Genomic DNA, 15,982 nt, shown 5'->3' with positions numbered 1-15,982 from the left:
TTGGTGGTGGTGTTGGGGTTGGTGGTGGTGTTGGGGTTGGTGGTGGTGTTGGTGGTGTTGGTGGTGGTGTTGGTGGTGTTGGGGTTGGTGGTGGTGTTGGTGGTGGTGGTGGTGTGTTGGGGTTGGTGGTGGTGTTGGTGGTGGTGGTGTTGGTGGTGGTGTTGGGGTTGGTGGTGGTGTTGGTGGTGGTGTTGGTGGTGGTGTTGGTGGTGTTGGGGTTGGTGGTGGTGGTGGTGGTGTTGGTGGTGGTGTTGGTGGTGGTGGTGTTGGGGTTGGTGGTGGTGGTGGTGGTGTTGGTGGTGGTGGTGTTGGTGGCCGGGAGTTTACTTGACCTAAGCCGTGTTAGGGAAAGTACTGCTGCGTGTGCAGTACTGTGTGTGTGTGTACTGTGTGTGTGCACTGTGTGTGTGTACTGTGTGTGTGTACTGTGTGTGTGTGTGTACTGTGTGTGTGTACTGTGTGTGTGTACTGTGTGTGTGTACTGTGTGTGTGTGTGTACTGTGTGTGTGTACTGTGTGTGTGTTTTACTGTGTGTGCGCACGTGTGTGTACACGTGAGTCCACGTGTGCCAACGTGTGTGCTTTACACGTGCGTATGTGATTCCACGTGTGTGAGTGCGTCCGTGTGTGTACGTGATTCCACGTGTGTGTACGTGTGCCGTACTCACAACACACGACCTCCACCGCCACCACCACCACCACCACAGGCCTGAGTGAAGCATTTTTAAAAGAACACAGATTTACCGTCGTGCCTACCCGCCTGGGACCCTACCTGCCTGCCCGCCTTACCTGCTGCCCCTGCTGGAACAAGTTGCCCTGCCGCTACCCACGAAGTCCGCCGCCGCCGCCGCCGCCGCCGATGATGATGATGTCGACCTCTTGGATGTAATTCAAGGGACCGGGAGGTGGAATTCTGCTGTCCGCGAGAGGCGAGGAGACACGGAGAGAGACGCGCGGAGAGAGACGCGCGGAGAGAGACGCGCGGAGAGAGACACGCGGAGAGAGACACGCGGAGAGAGACACGGAGAGAGACGGACGGAGAGAGAGACGCGGAGAGAGACACGGAGAGAGACGCGGAGTGAGACGGACGGAGAGAGACGCGGAGAGACACGGAGAGAGACGGAGAGAGACGCAGAGAGACACGGAGAAACACACGGAGAGAGACACACGGAGAGAGACACGCGGAGAGAAATACACGGAGAGAGATACGCGGAGAGAGACACGCGGAGAGAGATACGCGGAGAGAGACACGCGGAGAGAGACACGCAGAGACGCGGATAGAGACACAGAGAGAGACGCGGAGAGACACACGCGTGAGAGTTTGAGAGACACGGAGGCCCAGCGGAGACCCCAAGGGGGACAGGGACACCGGGTGAGGGACACCGGGGGAGAGAGTTCGGGGTGGGAGATGCGGAGGAATTAGGGAAGCGTGAGAGAGACACGGGCAGAGAGACACGGGCAGAGAGACACGGGCAGAGAGACACGGGCAGAGAGACACGGGCAGAGGGACACGGGCAGAGAGACACGGGCAGAGAGACACGGGCAGACTGAGACACGCGGGGAGAGAGACACGGAGATTCTGAGACACGCGGGGAGAGACACACGCAGAGATTCTAAGACACACGGGGAGAGAGACACGCAGAGATTCTTGAGACACGCGGGGAGAGAAACACGGGCAGACTTTGACACGCGGGGAGAGAGACGCAGAGATTCTTGAGACACGCGGGGAGAGAAACACGGGCAGACTTTGACACGCGGGGAGAGAGACGCAGAGATTCTGAGAAACGCGGGGAGAGAGACACGGAGATTCTGAGACACGCGGGGAGAGAGACACGGGCAGACTGAGACACGCGAGGAGAGAGACACGGAGATTCTGAGACACGCGGGGAGAGAGACACGGGCAGACTGAGACACGCGGGGAGAGAGACACGGAGAGATTCTGAGGCACGCGGGGAGAGAGACACGGAGATTCTGAGACACGCGGGGAGAGAGACACGGGCAGACTGAGACACGCGGGGAGAGAGACACGGAGATTCTGAGACACGCGGGGAGAGAGACACGCAGAGATTCTGAGACACGCGGGGAGAGAGACACGGGCAGACTGAGACACGCGGGGAGAGAGACACGCAGAGATTCTGAGACACGCGGGGAGAGAGACACGGAGATTCTGAGACACGCGGGGAGAGACACCCCCAGAGAGAGAAACACCCACAGGGAGAGACACCCACAGAGAGAGATCGGGAAAGGCAGCGGCGAGAGACGGAAAGAGGAGGGGTGATGAGAGACACCGCTCGCAGGGAGACTACCGCGGACAGACCGTCCGCCCGTCACGGGTGGACACCTCGATAGACCGACGGACGAGACGCGACGCAGAGGAACAGGGGACGGGGGATGCGTCCAAGCGCGGAGGCGCTCCACGCGGTTCCACGCCCTGCCGCCGGATCGAGGGCAGCCGCGGCGGGCATCAGATAGACAAAGTGGTGGTGGTGGGAGAGTTCGATGCGGTGATCGGGCAAGAAACGGATTTTGTCCCTCCCCCCGCCCCGCACTGGACCATGCAGACAGCAGGAAGAAGAGACAGGGTGGTGGTGGTGGTGCAGGAGGAGGTGGTGGTGGTGCAGGAGGAGGTGGTGGCGGTGGTGGGGGCGGCGGCGGTGGCGATAGCGGCGGGCGTTCGTTTGTGCCGGTTTTCCGCTCCGTCGGACACGCGGCTGCGAGTGGGACAAGGCCACGTGTAGCGTCGACGGACAGAGGAGGAGAGGCGAGGCCAGATAGACAGACAGATAGACAGATAGATAGGCAGACTGACCGATAGACTGACCGATTGACAGACAGATTGACAGCAGGCACGTATGAGGTGAGAATCGAGAGATCGTGTCGTGTCCCGCTCTCCCCGTCTCTGTCTCTCTTCTCGCGAGACAGCATACGGGCAAGACGAGACAAGCCTCTGTCTCCGCTACAGAGACACACAGACACGCAGACACACGCGGACACACGCGGACACACGCGGAGACACACGCGGAGACACGCGGAGACACACGCGTCCTGGATTACCACCCGCTAGAAGACGCGGAAATTCTCCGTCGTGGAGGCGACGGACCTCTCGCCCAGCCGCCGGCGTGCGTGCGGAGACGCGAAGAGCTTCGCGGCCTTTCGGATTCATGCCGCCACGGTGCGACCGAGAGACGCCCGTTTCGGAAGGGACGTGCCGAGAGGATTTAACTCCATTGTGAAGGATCTTCAGTCATCGGCGTCACCGCCGTCATCGGCGTCACCGCCGTCATCGGCGTCGTCCATACCAGGATTGCGAGTGGATTTCCAGGCTCGGAGCATTCAACGAAGTTACGGGACATCCGTCACCATCATCAACATCATCATCACAATCATCGTCATCTGAACCATCGCCATCATCATCTGAACCATCATCCCATCACCGCCACGACCATCACCACCACCATCATCACCGACCATTACTGGAACTAATCACCACCACCATCTAAATCATCACCACCACCATCTGACCCATCACCACCATCATCATCTGACCCATCACCACCACCATCATCTGAATCACCACCACCAGACCCAACACCATCACTAGACCCACCACCATCATCTGAACCACCACCATCTGACCCATCACCACCACCATCATCTGACCCATCACCACCACCATCTGACCCATCACCACCATCATCTGACCCATCACCAACACCACCATCTGACCCACCACCACCACCATCTGACCCATCACCACCATCATCTGACCCATCACCAACACCACCATCTGACCCACCACCACCATTTGACCCATCATCACCACCATCATCTAGAGAGCGGGAGAGACTCTGACTCTGAGCGTGACTTCCCTGGAGGAGGTTGAGGAGGTTGAGGCAGGCCGCGATGACGATGGGCTGGCTCTCCGTGGCGTGGTGGGCGCTGTGCTGCTGCTGGGCCGCCTCTCTGCACCCGTCACGGAGTTTCCTGCTCGCCGCTGAACTCGACCCCGTCTACTGGAACTCAAGCAACCCCCTGTAGGTACCCCTCAGACCCCCTGTGGGTACCCCTCAGACCCCCTGTAAGTACCCCTCAGACCCCCTGTGGGTACCCCTCAGACCCCCTGTGAGTACCCCTCAGACCCCCTGTGGGTACCCCTCAGACCCCCTGTGGGTACCCCTCAGACCCCCTGTGGGTACCCCTCAGACCCCCCCCCCTCGACCCCCTGTCAGTACCCCTCAGACCCCCTGTGGGTACCCCTCAGACCCCCCCCTCGACCCCCTGTCAGTACCCCTCAGACCCCCTGTGGGTACCCCTCAGACCCCCTGTGGGTACCCCTCAGACCCCCTGTGGGTACCCCTCAGACCCCCCCCTCGACCCCCTGTGGGTACCCCTCAGACCCCCTGTGGGTACCCCTCAGACCCCCTGTGGGTACCCCTCAGACCCCCTGTAAGTACCCCTCAGACCCCCTGTGGGTACCCCTCAGACCCCCTGTAAGTACCCCTCAGACCCCCCCCCCTCGACCCCCTGTGGGTACCCCTCAGACCCCCTGTGGGTACCCCTCAGACCCCCTGTGGGTACCCCCTCAATGACCAGGTCGTGAGAGAGACAGATGTTCACTACCTCGCCTGGTGTACAGGAGGTCGTGGGTTCGATCACGACCCTGACGATGCCCGCTGCTGCTGCTGCTGTAGATGCGGAGTCTGCGTGTCTCTCTCTCTCCGCGTGCCGCGTGGAATTTTCTCGGGGCTCCTTCGGGTCTTTCCCACCCTCCGCGTTTCAGAATCGACATGGGCCTTGCGTTTGGAGCTATTCGAGCTGCCGATCTCGTCTCCGATGGGCAGCAGAGTCCCTCCCTTCCGATGGGCAGCAGAGTCTCTCCCTTCCGATGGGCAGCAGAGTCTCTCCCTTCCGATGGGCAGCAGAGTCGCTCCCTTCCGATGGGCAGCAGAGTCTCTCCCTTCCGATGGGCAGCAGAGTCCCTCCCTTCCGATGGGCAGCAGTCGCTCCCTTCCGATGGGCAGCAGAGTCTCTCCCTTCCGATGGGCAGCAGAGTCTCTCCCTTCCGATGGGCAGCAGAGTCCCTCCCTTCCGATGGGCAGCAGAGTCCCTCCCTTCCGATGGGCAGCAGAGTCTCTCCCTTCCGATGGGCAGCAGAGTCCCTCCCTTCCGAAGGGCAGCAGAGTCTCTCCCTTCCAATGGGCAGCAGAGTCTCTCCCTTCCGATGGGCAGCAGAGTCCCTCCCTTCCGATGGGCAGCAGAGTCGCTCCCTTCCGATGGGCAGCAGAGTCTCTCCCTTCCGATGGGCAGCAGAGTCCCTCCCTTCCGATGGGCAGCAGAGTCTCTCCCTTCCGATGGGCAGCAGAGTCCCTCCCTTCCGATGGGCAGCAGAGTCGCTCCCTTCCGATGGGCAGCAGAGTCTCTCCCTTCCGATGGGCAGCAGAGTCCCTCCCTTCCGATGGGCAGCAGAGTCGCTCCCTTCCGATGGGCAGCAGAGTCTCTCCCTTCCGATGGGCAGCAGAGTCTCTCCCTTCCGATGGGCAGCAGAGTCCCTCCCTTCCGATGGGCAGCAGAGTCTCTCCCTTCCGATGGGCAGCAGAGTCCCTCCCTTCCGATGGGCAGCAGAGTCTCTCCCTTCCGATGGGCAGCAGAGTCTCTCCCTTCCGATGGGCAGCAGAGTCTCTCCCTTCCGATGGGCAGCAGAGTCCCTCCCTTCCGATGGGCAGCAGAGTCTCTCCCTTCCGATGGGCAGCAGAGTCTCTCCCTTCCGATGGGCAGCAGAGTCCCTCCCTTCCGATGGGCAGCAGAGTCTCTCCCTTCCGATGGGCAGCAGAGTCCCTCCCTTCCGATGGGCAGCAGAGTCTCTCCCTTCCGATGGGCAGCAGAGTCTCTCCCTTCCGATGGGCAGCAGAGTCTCTCCCTTCCGATGGGCAGCAGAGTCCCTCCCTTCCGATGGGCAGCAGAGTCTCTCCCTTCCGATGGGCAGCAGAGTCCCTCCCTTCCGATGGGCAGCAGAGTCTCTCCCTTCCGATGGGCAGCAGAGTCTCTCCCTTCCGATGGGCAGCAGAGTCCCTCCCTTCCGATGGGCAGCAGAGTCTCTCCCTTCCGATGGGCAGCAGAGTCTCTCCCTTCCGATGGGCAGCAGAGTCTCTCCCTTCCGATGGGCAGCAGAGTCCCTCCCTTCCGATGGGCAGCAGAGTCCCTCCCTTCCGATGGGCAGCAGAGTCTCTCCCTTCCGATGGGCAGCAGAGTCTCTTTCTTCCGATGGGCAGCAGAGTCCCTACCTTCCGATGGGCAGCAGAGTCCCTCCCTTCCGATGGGCAGCAGAGTCTCTCCCTTCCGATGGGCAGCAGAGTCCCTCCCTTCCGATGGGCAGCAGAGTCTCTCCCTTCCGATGGGCAGCAGAGTCCCTCCCTTCCGATGGGCAGCAGAGTCCCTCCCTTCCGATGGGCAGCAGAGTCTCTCCCTTCCGATGGGCAGCAGAGTCTCTCCCTTCCGATGGGCAGCAGAGTCCCTCCCTTCCGATGGGCAGCAGAGTCTCTCCCTTCCGATGGGCAGCAGAGTCCCTCCCTTCCGATGGGCAGCAGAGTCTCTCCCTTCCGATGGGCAGCAGAGTCTCTCCCTTCCGATGGGCAGCAGAGTCCCTCCCTTCCGATGGGCAGCAGAGTCCCTCCCTTCCGATGGGCAGCAGAGTCTCTCCCTTCCGATGGGCAGCAGAGTCCCTCCCTTCCGATGGGCAGCAGAGTCTCTCCCTTCCGATGGGCAGCAGAGTCTCTCCCTTCCGATGGGCAGCAGAGTCCCTCCCTTCCGATGGGCAGCAGAGTCTCTCCCTTCCGATGGGCAGCAGAGTCTCTCCCTTCCGATGGGCAGCAGAGTCTCTCCCTTCCGATGGGCAGCAGAGTCCCTCCCTTCCGATGGGCAGCAGAGTCCCTCCCTTCCGATGGGCAGCAGAGTCTCTCCCTTCCGATGGGCAGCAGAGTCTCTTTCTTCCGATGGGCAGCAGAGTCCCTACCTTCCGATGGGCAGCAGAGTCCCTCCCTTCCGATGGGCAGCAGAGTCTCTCCCTTCCGATGGGCAGCAGAGTCCCTCCCTTCCGATGGGCAGCAGAGTCTCTCCCTTCCGATGGGCAGCAGAGTCTCTCCCTTCCGATGGGCAGCAGAGTCCCTCCCTTCCGATGGGCAGCAGAGTCCCTCCCTTCCGATGGGCAGCAGAGTCTCTCCCTTCCGATGGGCAGCAGAGTCTCTCCCTTCCGATGGGCAGCAGAGTCTCTCCCTTCCGATGGGCAGCAGAGTCTCTCCCTTCCGATGGGCAGCAGAGTCCCTCCCTTCCGATGGGCAGCAGAGTCCCTCCCTTCCGATGGGCAGCAGAGTCTCTCCCTTCCGATGGGCAGCAGAGTCTCTCCCTTCCGATGGACAGCAGAGTCTCTCCCTTCCGATGGGCAGCAGAGTCCCTCCCTTCCGATGGGCAGCAGAGTCTCTCCCTTCCGATGGGCAGCAGAGTCTCTCCCTTCCGATGGGCAGCAGAGTCTCTCCCTTCCGATGGGCAGCAGAGTCTCTCCCTTCCGATGGGCAGCAGAGTCTCTCCCTTCCGATGGGCAGCAGAGTCTCTCCCTTCCGATGGGCAGCAGAGTCCCTCCCTTCCGATGGTCAAATACCAAAACATAGATTTGAAGTTTCCGTGACTGCAGGGATTGCACATACACTGTGCTTCTTCAGGTAAAGTCACGTGGGTATGAGATTAAATTAAGTCACGACGTTTCGGGCGCGCACACACACACACGTACACAAAGATAAAGATCCCCCGTATAGCCTTAACAGACTGTAGGGGCAAGTGCTGTTAGCGAGCACCTATGAAGGCCAGAACGGTACACGAGGGGGTGGGTGGCCAGCACCACGCCCGACCGCCTTTGTCTCCCCAGTGGCGATGTTTACACACTCATTTCAGGCTGAGTCGACCTAGGGGAGGCCCAGGACCGGTTCAGATAATCGTCACCGGTGTTGGCCGTGAGCGGGAATCGAACCCGGGTCACCAGGTTCATAGCGCAGCGCGCTAACCACTACACCACACACACACACGTACACACACACACGTACACACACACACACACGTACACACACACACGTACACACACACACACGTACACACGTACACACACACACGTACACACACACACGTACACACACACACACACACGTACACACACACACGTACACACACACACACACGTACACACACACACGTACACACACACACACGTACACACGTACACACACACACGTACACACACACACGTACACACACACACACACACGTACACACACACACGTACACACACACACGTACACACACACACGTACACACACACACACACACGTACACACACACACACGTACACACACACACACGTACACACACACGTACACACACACACGTACACACACACACACGTACACACACACACACGTACACACACACACACGTACACACACACACGTACACACACACACGTACACACACACACGTACACACACACACACACACGTACACACACACACACGTACACACACACACACGTACACACACACGTACACACGTACACACACACACGTACACACGTACACACACGTACACACACACACGTACACACACACACGTACACACACACACACGTACACACACACACGTACACACACACACGTACACACACACACACGTACACACACACACGTACACACACACACGTACACACACACACGTACACACACACACGTACACACACGTACACACACGTACACACACGTACACACACGTACACACACACACGTACACACACGTACACACACACACGTACACACACACACGTACACACGTACACACACACACGTACACACACACACGTACACACGTACACACACGTACACACACACACGTACACACACACACGTACACACGTACACACACGTACACACACACACGTACACACACACACGTACACACGTACACACACACACGTACACACACACACGTACACACGTACACACACACACGTACACACACACACGTACACACACACACGTACACACACACACGCACACACACACGTACACACACACGTACACACACGTACACACAACAAAGACAAAGATCCCCCGTATAGCCTTAACAGACTGTAGGGGCAAGTGCTGTTAGCGAGCAGGTCATGGCGGCTCTCTTAGCCCACCTCAGCAGAAACTGTGTCTTGCTGTGGTTGTCCCGCCTGATCATGACGGACCTTCGCTTGTGTTGCGCCCGAAACGTCGTGTTTTAATGTATTTTAATACCCACGTGACTTTACCTGAAGAACCAAAGAGTTTGCAAAAAATAGTTGACATTTAATTTTAGTCTGTGAGTCTCTGTGTGTCTCTATGGGTCTCTGTGTGTGTCTGTGGGTATCTGTGTGTCTCTGTGGGTCTCTGTGTGTCTCTGTGGGTCTCTATGGGTCTCTGTGTGTGTCTGTGTGTCTCTGTGGGTCTCTGTGTATCTCTGTGGGTCTCTGTGTGTCTCTGTGTGTTTCTGTGGGTATCTGTGTGTCTCTGTGGGTCTCTGTGTGTCTCTGTGGGTCTCTATGGGTCTCTGTGTGTGTCTGTGTGTCTCTGTGGGTCTCTGTGGGTCTCTATGGGTCTCTGTGTGTGTCTGTGTGTCTCTGTGGGTCTCTGTGGGTCTCTATGGGTCTCTGTGTGTGTCTGTGTGTCTCTGTGGGTCTTTGTGTATCTCTGTGGGTCTCTGTGTGTCTCTGTGGGTCTCTGTGTGTTTCTGTGGGTATCTGTGGGTCTCTGTGGGTCTGCGTGGGTCTGCGTGTGTTTCTGTGGGTCTCTGTGGGTCTCTGTGGGTTTGTGTGTGTCTCTGTGTGTCTCTGTGGGTATATGCGGGTATCTGTGTGTCTCTGTGGGTCTCTGTGTGTCTCTGTGGGTCTCTGTGTGTTTCTGTGGGTATCTGTGGGTATCTGTGGGTCTCTGTGTGTCTCTGTGGGTCTCTGTGTGTTACTGTGGGTATCTGTGGGTATCTGTGTGTCTCTGTGGGTCTCTGTGGGTATCTGTGGGTATCTGTGGGTCTCTGTGTGTCTCTGTGGGTATCTGTGGGTATCTGTGGGTCTCTGTGTGTCTCTATGGGACTGCGTGTGTCTCTATGGGTCTCTGTGTGTCTCTATGTATCTCTGTGTGTCTCTATGGGTCTGCGTGTGTCTCTGTGTATCTCTGTGTGTCTCTATGGGTCTCTGTGTGGATCTCTGTGGGTCTCTGTGGGTCTCTGTGTGTTTCTGTGGGTCTCTGTGGGTCTCTGTGTGTTTCTGTGGGTCTCTGGGTCTCTGTGTCTCTGTGGGTCTCTGTGCGTTTCTGTGGGTCTTTGTGGGTCTCTGTGTGTCTCTATGAGTCTGCATGTGTCTCTATGTATCTCTGTGTGTCTCTATGGGTATCTCTGTGTGTCTCTGGGTCTCTGTGGGTCTCTATGGGTCTCTGTGGGTCTCTGTGTGTCTCTGTGGGTCTCTGTGGGTCTCTGGGTCTCTGTGGGTCTCTGTGTGTCTCTGTGGGTCTCTGTGTGTCTCTGTGGGTCTCAATGGGTCTCTGTGTGTCTCTGTGTGTCTCTATGGGTATCTCTGTGTGTCTCTACGGGTCTCTGTATGTCTCTGTGGGTCTCTGTGTGTCTCTGGGTCTCTGTGTGTCTCTGTGGGTCTCTGTGTGTCTCTGTGGGTCTCTGTGGGTCTTTATGGGTCTCTTTGGGTCTCTGTGTGTCTCTGTGGGTATCTGTGGGTCTCTGTGGGTCTCTGTGGGTCTCTGTGTGTTTCTGTGTGTCTCTATGTATCTCTGTGTGTCTCTATGGGTCTGCGTGTGTCTCTGTGTATCTCTGTGCGTCTCTATGGGTTTCTGTGTGGATCTCTGTGGGTCTCTGTGGGTCTCTGTGTGTCTCTGTGTGTTTCTGTGGGTCTCTGTGTCTCTGTGGGTCTCTGTGCGTTTCTGTGGGTCTTTGTGGGTCTCTGTGTGTCTCTATGGGTCTGCGTGTGTCTCTATGTATCTCTGTGTGTCTCTATGGGTATCTCTGTGTGTCTCTGGGTCTCTGTGTGTCTCTGTGGGTCTCAACGGGTCTCTGTGTGTCTCTGTGGGTCTCTATGGGTCTCTGTGTGTCTCTGTGTGTCTCTGTGGGTCTCTGTGTGTCTCTGTGTGTCTCTGTGGGTCTCAATGGGTCTCTGTGTGTCTCTGTGGGTCTGTGTGTCTCTGTGTGTCTCTATGGGTATCTCTGTGTGTCTCTATGGGTCTCTGTGTGTCTCTGTGTGTCTCTGTGGGTCTCTGTGGGTCTCTGGGTCTCTGTGTGTCTCTGTGGGTCTCTGTGTGTCTCTGTGGGTCTTTATGGGTCTCTATGGGTCTCTGTGTGTCTCTGTGGGTCTCTGTGGGTCTCTGTGTGTCTCTGTGTGTATCTGTGGGTCTCTGTGGGTCTCTGTGGGTCTCTGTGTCTCTGTGGGTCTCTGTGCATCTCTGTGCGTCTCTATGGGTCTCTGTGTGTCTCTATGGGTCTCTGTGTGTCTCTGTGGGTCTGCGTGTGTCTGTGGATCTATGTGCGTCTCTATGGGTCTCTGTGTGTCTCTGTGTGTCTCTGTGGGTCTGCGTGTGTCTCTGTGTGTCTCTGTGGGTCTGCGTGTGTCTCTGTGGGTCTCTGTGTGTCTCTGTGCGTCTCTATGGGTCTCTGTGTGTCTCTATGGGTCTCTGTGTGTCTCTGTGGGTCTGCGTGTGTCTCTGTGTGTCTCTGTGGGTCTGCGTGTGTCTCTGTGTCTCTGTGGGTCTCAATGGGTCTCTGTGTGTCTCTGTGGGTCTCTGTGTGTCTCTGTGTGTCTCTGTGTGTCTGCGTGTGTCTCTGTGTGTCTCTATGGGTCTGCGTGTGTCTCTGTGTGTCTCTGTGGGTCTCAATGGGTCTCTGTGTGTCTCTGTGTGTCTCTGTGTGTCTCTGTGGGTCTGCGTGTGTCTCTGTGTGTCTCTGTGTGTCTCTGTGGGTCTGCGTGTGTCTGTGGATCTCTGTGGGTCTCTGTGTGTCTCTGTGTGTCTCTGTGGGTCTCTGTGGGTCTGCGTGTGTCTCTGTGTGTCTCTGTGGGTCTGCGTGTGTCTCTGTGTGTCTCTGTGGGTCTGCGTGTGTCTCCCTGTGTGTGCTTTAGAACTATAAATGTCCACGTGTTGATGACGATGATGACGATGATCAAGCCGCAACTTGGTTTGATTCGCTGTCATGTGGCTCGCTATCCGGCCAAACTAAAACAATACGTTCTCGAGACAGGGATAGAAATAGAATAGCGCAGTGCGTCAACCGCTGCACCACCGCTCCTCCCCCCCCGCGACGAATCACCGCGTGGGAACTGTGGCGCAGCGATTAGCGCACTGCGGTAAGGGCCTTGCGGTAGTCAGCCAGAGGATTTCTCCGCAAGGCCGGTAGCTGTGATTGGTGGGGAAACGTGGCGGCACTTTGAAGGTGGAGGAATGTTGTGGGCTTGGCTGTCCGGCACGCACGCAACCGGCGTGGTGCCACGTTCTGTAGTGTATAGTGTAGTGTATCGTGTAGTGTATAGTGTAGTGTATAGTAGTGTATAGTGGTGTAGTGTATAGTGTAGTGTATAGTGTAGTGTGTAGTGTAGTGTATAGTGTAGTGTATAGTGTAGTGTGTAGTGTATAGTGTAGTGTGTAGTGTAGTGTATAGTGTAGTGTATAGTGTAGTGTATAGTGTAGTGTATAGTGTAGTGTATAGTGGTGTAGTGTATCGTGTAGTGTATAGTGTAGTGTATCGTGTAGTGTAGTGTATAGTGTAGTGTATTGTGTAGTGTATAGTGTAGTGTATAGTGTAGTGTATAGTGTAGTGTATCGTGTAGTGTGTAGTGTATAGTGTAGTGTATAGTGTAGTGTATAGTGTAGTGTATAGTGTAGTGTATCGTGTAGTGTATATACACGACACTATATACTACACTACTACTACACTATATACTACACTACTGTACACTACACTATATACTACACTACTACTACACTACTACTACACTACACTATATACTATACTACTACTACACTATACACTACTATACACTATACACTACACTATACACTACTACTACACAATACACTACACTATACACTACACTATATTCTACACTACTACTACACTACACTATACACTACTATACACTATACACTACTACTACACTACACTATACACTACTACACTATATTCTACACTACTACTACACTACACTATACACTACTACACTATGATTGTAGATGTCGTGGCTTGGCTGTCCGGCACACGTTGTGTCCACGTGACGCTAAACGCACTAAGTTGACACACTAAGTTGACACACTAAGTTGACACACTAAGTTGACACACTAAGTTGACACACTAAGTTGACACACTAAGTTGACGCACTAAGTTGACGCACTAAGTTGACGCACTAAGTTGACGCACTAAGTTGACGCACTAAGTTGACGCACTAAGTTGACGCACTAAGTTGCCGCACTAAGTTGACACACTAAGTTGACGCACTAAGTTGACGCACTAAGTTGACGCACTAAGTTGACACACTAAGTTGACGCACTAAGTTGACGCACTAAGTTGACGCACTAAGTTGACGCACTAAGTTGACGCACTAAGTTGACGCACTAAGTTGCCGCACTAAGTTGACGCACTAAGTTGACGCACTAAGTTGACGCACTAAGTTGACGCACTAAGTTGACGCACTAAGTTGACGCACTAAGTTGACGCACTAAGTTGACGCACTAAGTTGACACACTAAGTTGACGCACTAAGTTGACACACTAAGTTGTCACACTAAGTTGACGCACTAAGTTGACGCACTAAGTTGACGCACTAAGTTGACGCACTAAGTTGACGCACTAAGTTGACGCACTAAGTTGACACACTAAGTTGACACACTAAGTTGACGCACTAAGTTGACACACTAAGTTGACGCACTAAGTTGACGCACTAAGTTGACGCACTAAGTTGACGCACTAAGTTGACACACTAAGTTGACACACTAAGTTGACGCACTAAGTTGACGCACTAAGTTGACGCACTAAGTTGACGCACTAAGTTGACGCACTAAGTTGACGCACTAAGTTGACGCACTAAGTTGACGCACTAAGTTGACGCACTAAGTTGACACACTAAGTTGACACACTAAGTTGACGCACTAAGTTGACGCACTAAGTTGACGCACTAAGTTGACGCACTAAGTTGACGCACTAAGTTGACGCACTAAGTTGACGCACTAAGTTGACACACTAAGTTGACACACTAAGTTGACGCACTAAGTTGACGCACTAAGTTGACGCACTAAGTTGACGCACTAAGTTGACACACTAAGTTGACACACTAAGTTGACGCACTAAGTTGACGCACTGAGTTGACACACTGAGTTGACACACTAAGTTGACGCACTAAGTTGACGCACTAAGTTGACGCACTAAGTTGACGCACTAAGTTGACGCACTAAGTTGACGCACTAAGTTGACGCACTAAGTTGACGCACTAAGTTGACGCACTAAGTTGACGCACTAAGTTGACGCACTAAGTTGACGCACTAAGTTGACACACTAAGTTGACACACTAAGTTGACGCACTAAGTTGACACTAAGTTGACACACTAAGTTGACGCACTAAGTTGACACACTGAGTTGACACACTAAGTTGACACACTAAGTTGACGCACTAAGTTGACACACTAAGTTGACACACTAAGTTGACGCACTAAGTTGACGCACTGAGTTGACACACTAAGTTGACACACTAAGTTGACGCACTAAGTTGACGCACTGAGTTGACACACTGAGTTGACACACTAAGTTGACACTAAGTTGACACACTGAGTTGACACACTAAGTTGACACACTAAGTTGACGCACTAAGTTGACGCACTGAGTTGACACACTGAGTTGACACACTAAGTTGACACACTAAGTTGATGCACTAAGTTGACGCACTAAGTTGACGCACTAAGTTGACGCACTAAGTTGACGCACTAAGTTGACGCACTAAGTTGACGCACTAAGTTGACGCACTAAGTTGACGCACTAAGTTGACGCACTAAGTTGACGCACTAAGTTGACGCACTAAGTTGACACACTAAGTTGACGCACTAAGTTGACGCACTAAGTTGACACTAAGTTGACACACTAAGTTGACGCACTAAGTTGACACACTAAGTTGACGCACTAAGTTGACACACTAAGTTGACGCACTAAGTTGACGCACTAAGTTGCCGCACTAAGTTGACGCACTAAGTTGACGCACTAAGTTGACGCACTAAGTTGACGCACTAAGTTGACGCACTAAGTTGACGCACTAAGTTGACGCACTAAGTTGACACACTAAGTTGACGCACTAAGTTGACACACTAAGTTGACGCACTAAGTTGACGCACTAAGTTGACACACTAAGTTGACGCACTAAGTTGACGCACTAAGTTGACGCACTAAGTTGACGCACTAAGTTGACACACTAAGTTGACACACTAAGTTGACCAATAAGTTGACACACTAAGTTGACACACTAAGTTGACGCACTAAGTTGACACACTAAGTTGACGCACTAAGTTGACGCACTAAGTTGACGCACTAAGTTGACACACTAAGTTGACACACTAAGTTGACGCACTAAGTTGACGCACTAAGTTGACACACTAAGTTGACGCACTAAGTTGACGCACTAAGTTGACACACTAAGTTGACACACTAAGTTGACGCACTAAGTTGACACTAAGTTGACACACTAAGTTGACGCACTAAGTTGACACACTAAGTTGACGCACTAAGTTGACACACTAAGTTGACGCACTAAGTTGACACACTAAGTTGACACTAAGTTGACACACTAAGTTGACGCACTAAGTTGACACACTAAGTTGACACTAAGTTGACACACTAAGTTGACGCACTAAGTTGACACACTAAGTTGACGCACTAAGTTGACGCACTAAGTTGACG

The 15,982-nt window shown here is 54.4% G+C and overlaps 1 protein-coding gene across 8 annotated transcripts in view; it reads left to right on the top strand.

Annotated features, from left to right (window-relative positions):
* Nucleotides 1–263: 263 nt before the first annotated feature.
* Nucleotides 264–15,982, top strand: part of LOC144952337 (ephrin-B2-like) — a 35,498-nt gene continuing 19,779 nt past the window's right edge. For 6 of the 8 annotated variants that reach the window (XR_013640605.1, XR_013640610.1, XR_013640609.1 and 3 more), the window contains exon 1: nt 265–4,033. Coding sequence is in view for 2 of the 8 variants with exons in the window: in XM_078882709.1 (XP_078738835.1) it covers nt 3,903–4,033 (131 nt within the window). In the remaining 6 variants the exon portion in view is untranslated. Of the gene's footprint in view, nt 4,034–15,982 lie in introns of all 8 variants that reach the window. The other 2 variants (XM_078882709.1, XM_078882708.1) reach the window with 1 other exon arrangement.

Source organism: Lampetra fluviatilis, chromosome 67, assembly GCF_964198595.1.
Source record: "Lampetra fluviatilis chromosome 67, kcLamFluv1.1, whole genome shotgun sequence".
Taxonomy (NCBI): Eukaryota; Metazoa; Chordata; class Hyperoartia; order Petromyzontiformes; family Petromyzontidae; genus Lampetra; species Lampetra fluviatilis.
The sequence above is the reverse complement of the archived record's forward strand: the minus strand, read 5'-3'. Positions and strand labels throughout refer to the sequence as shown.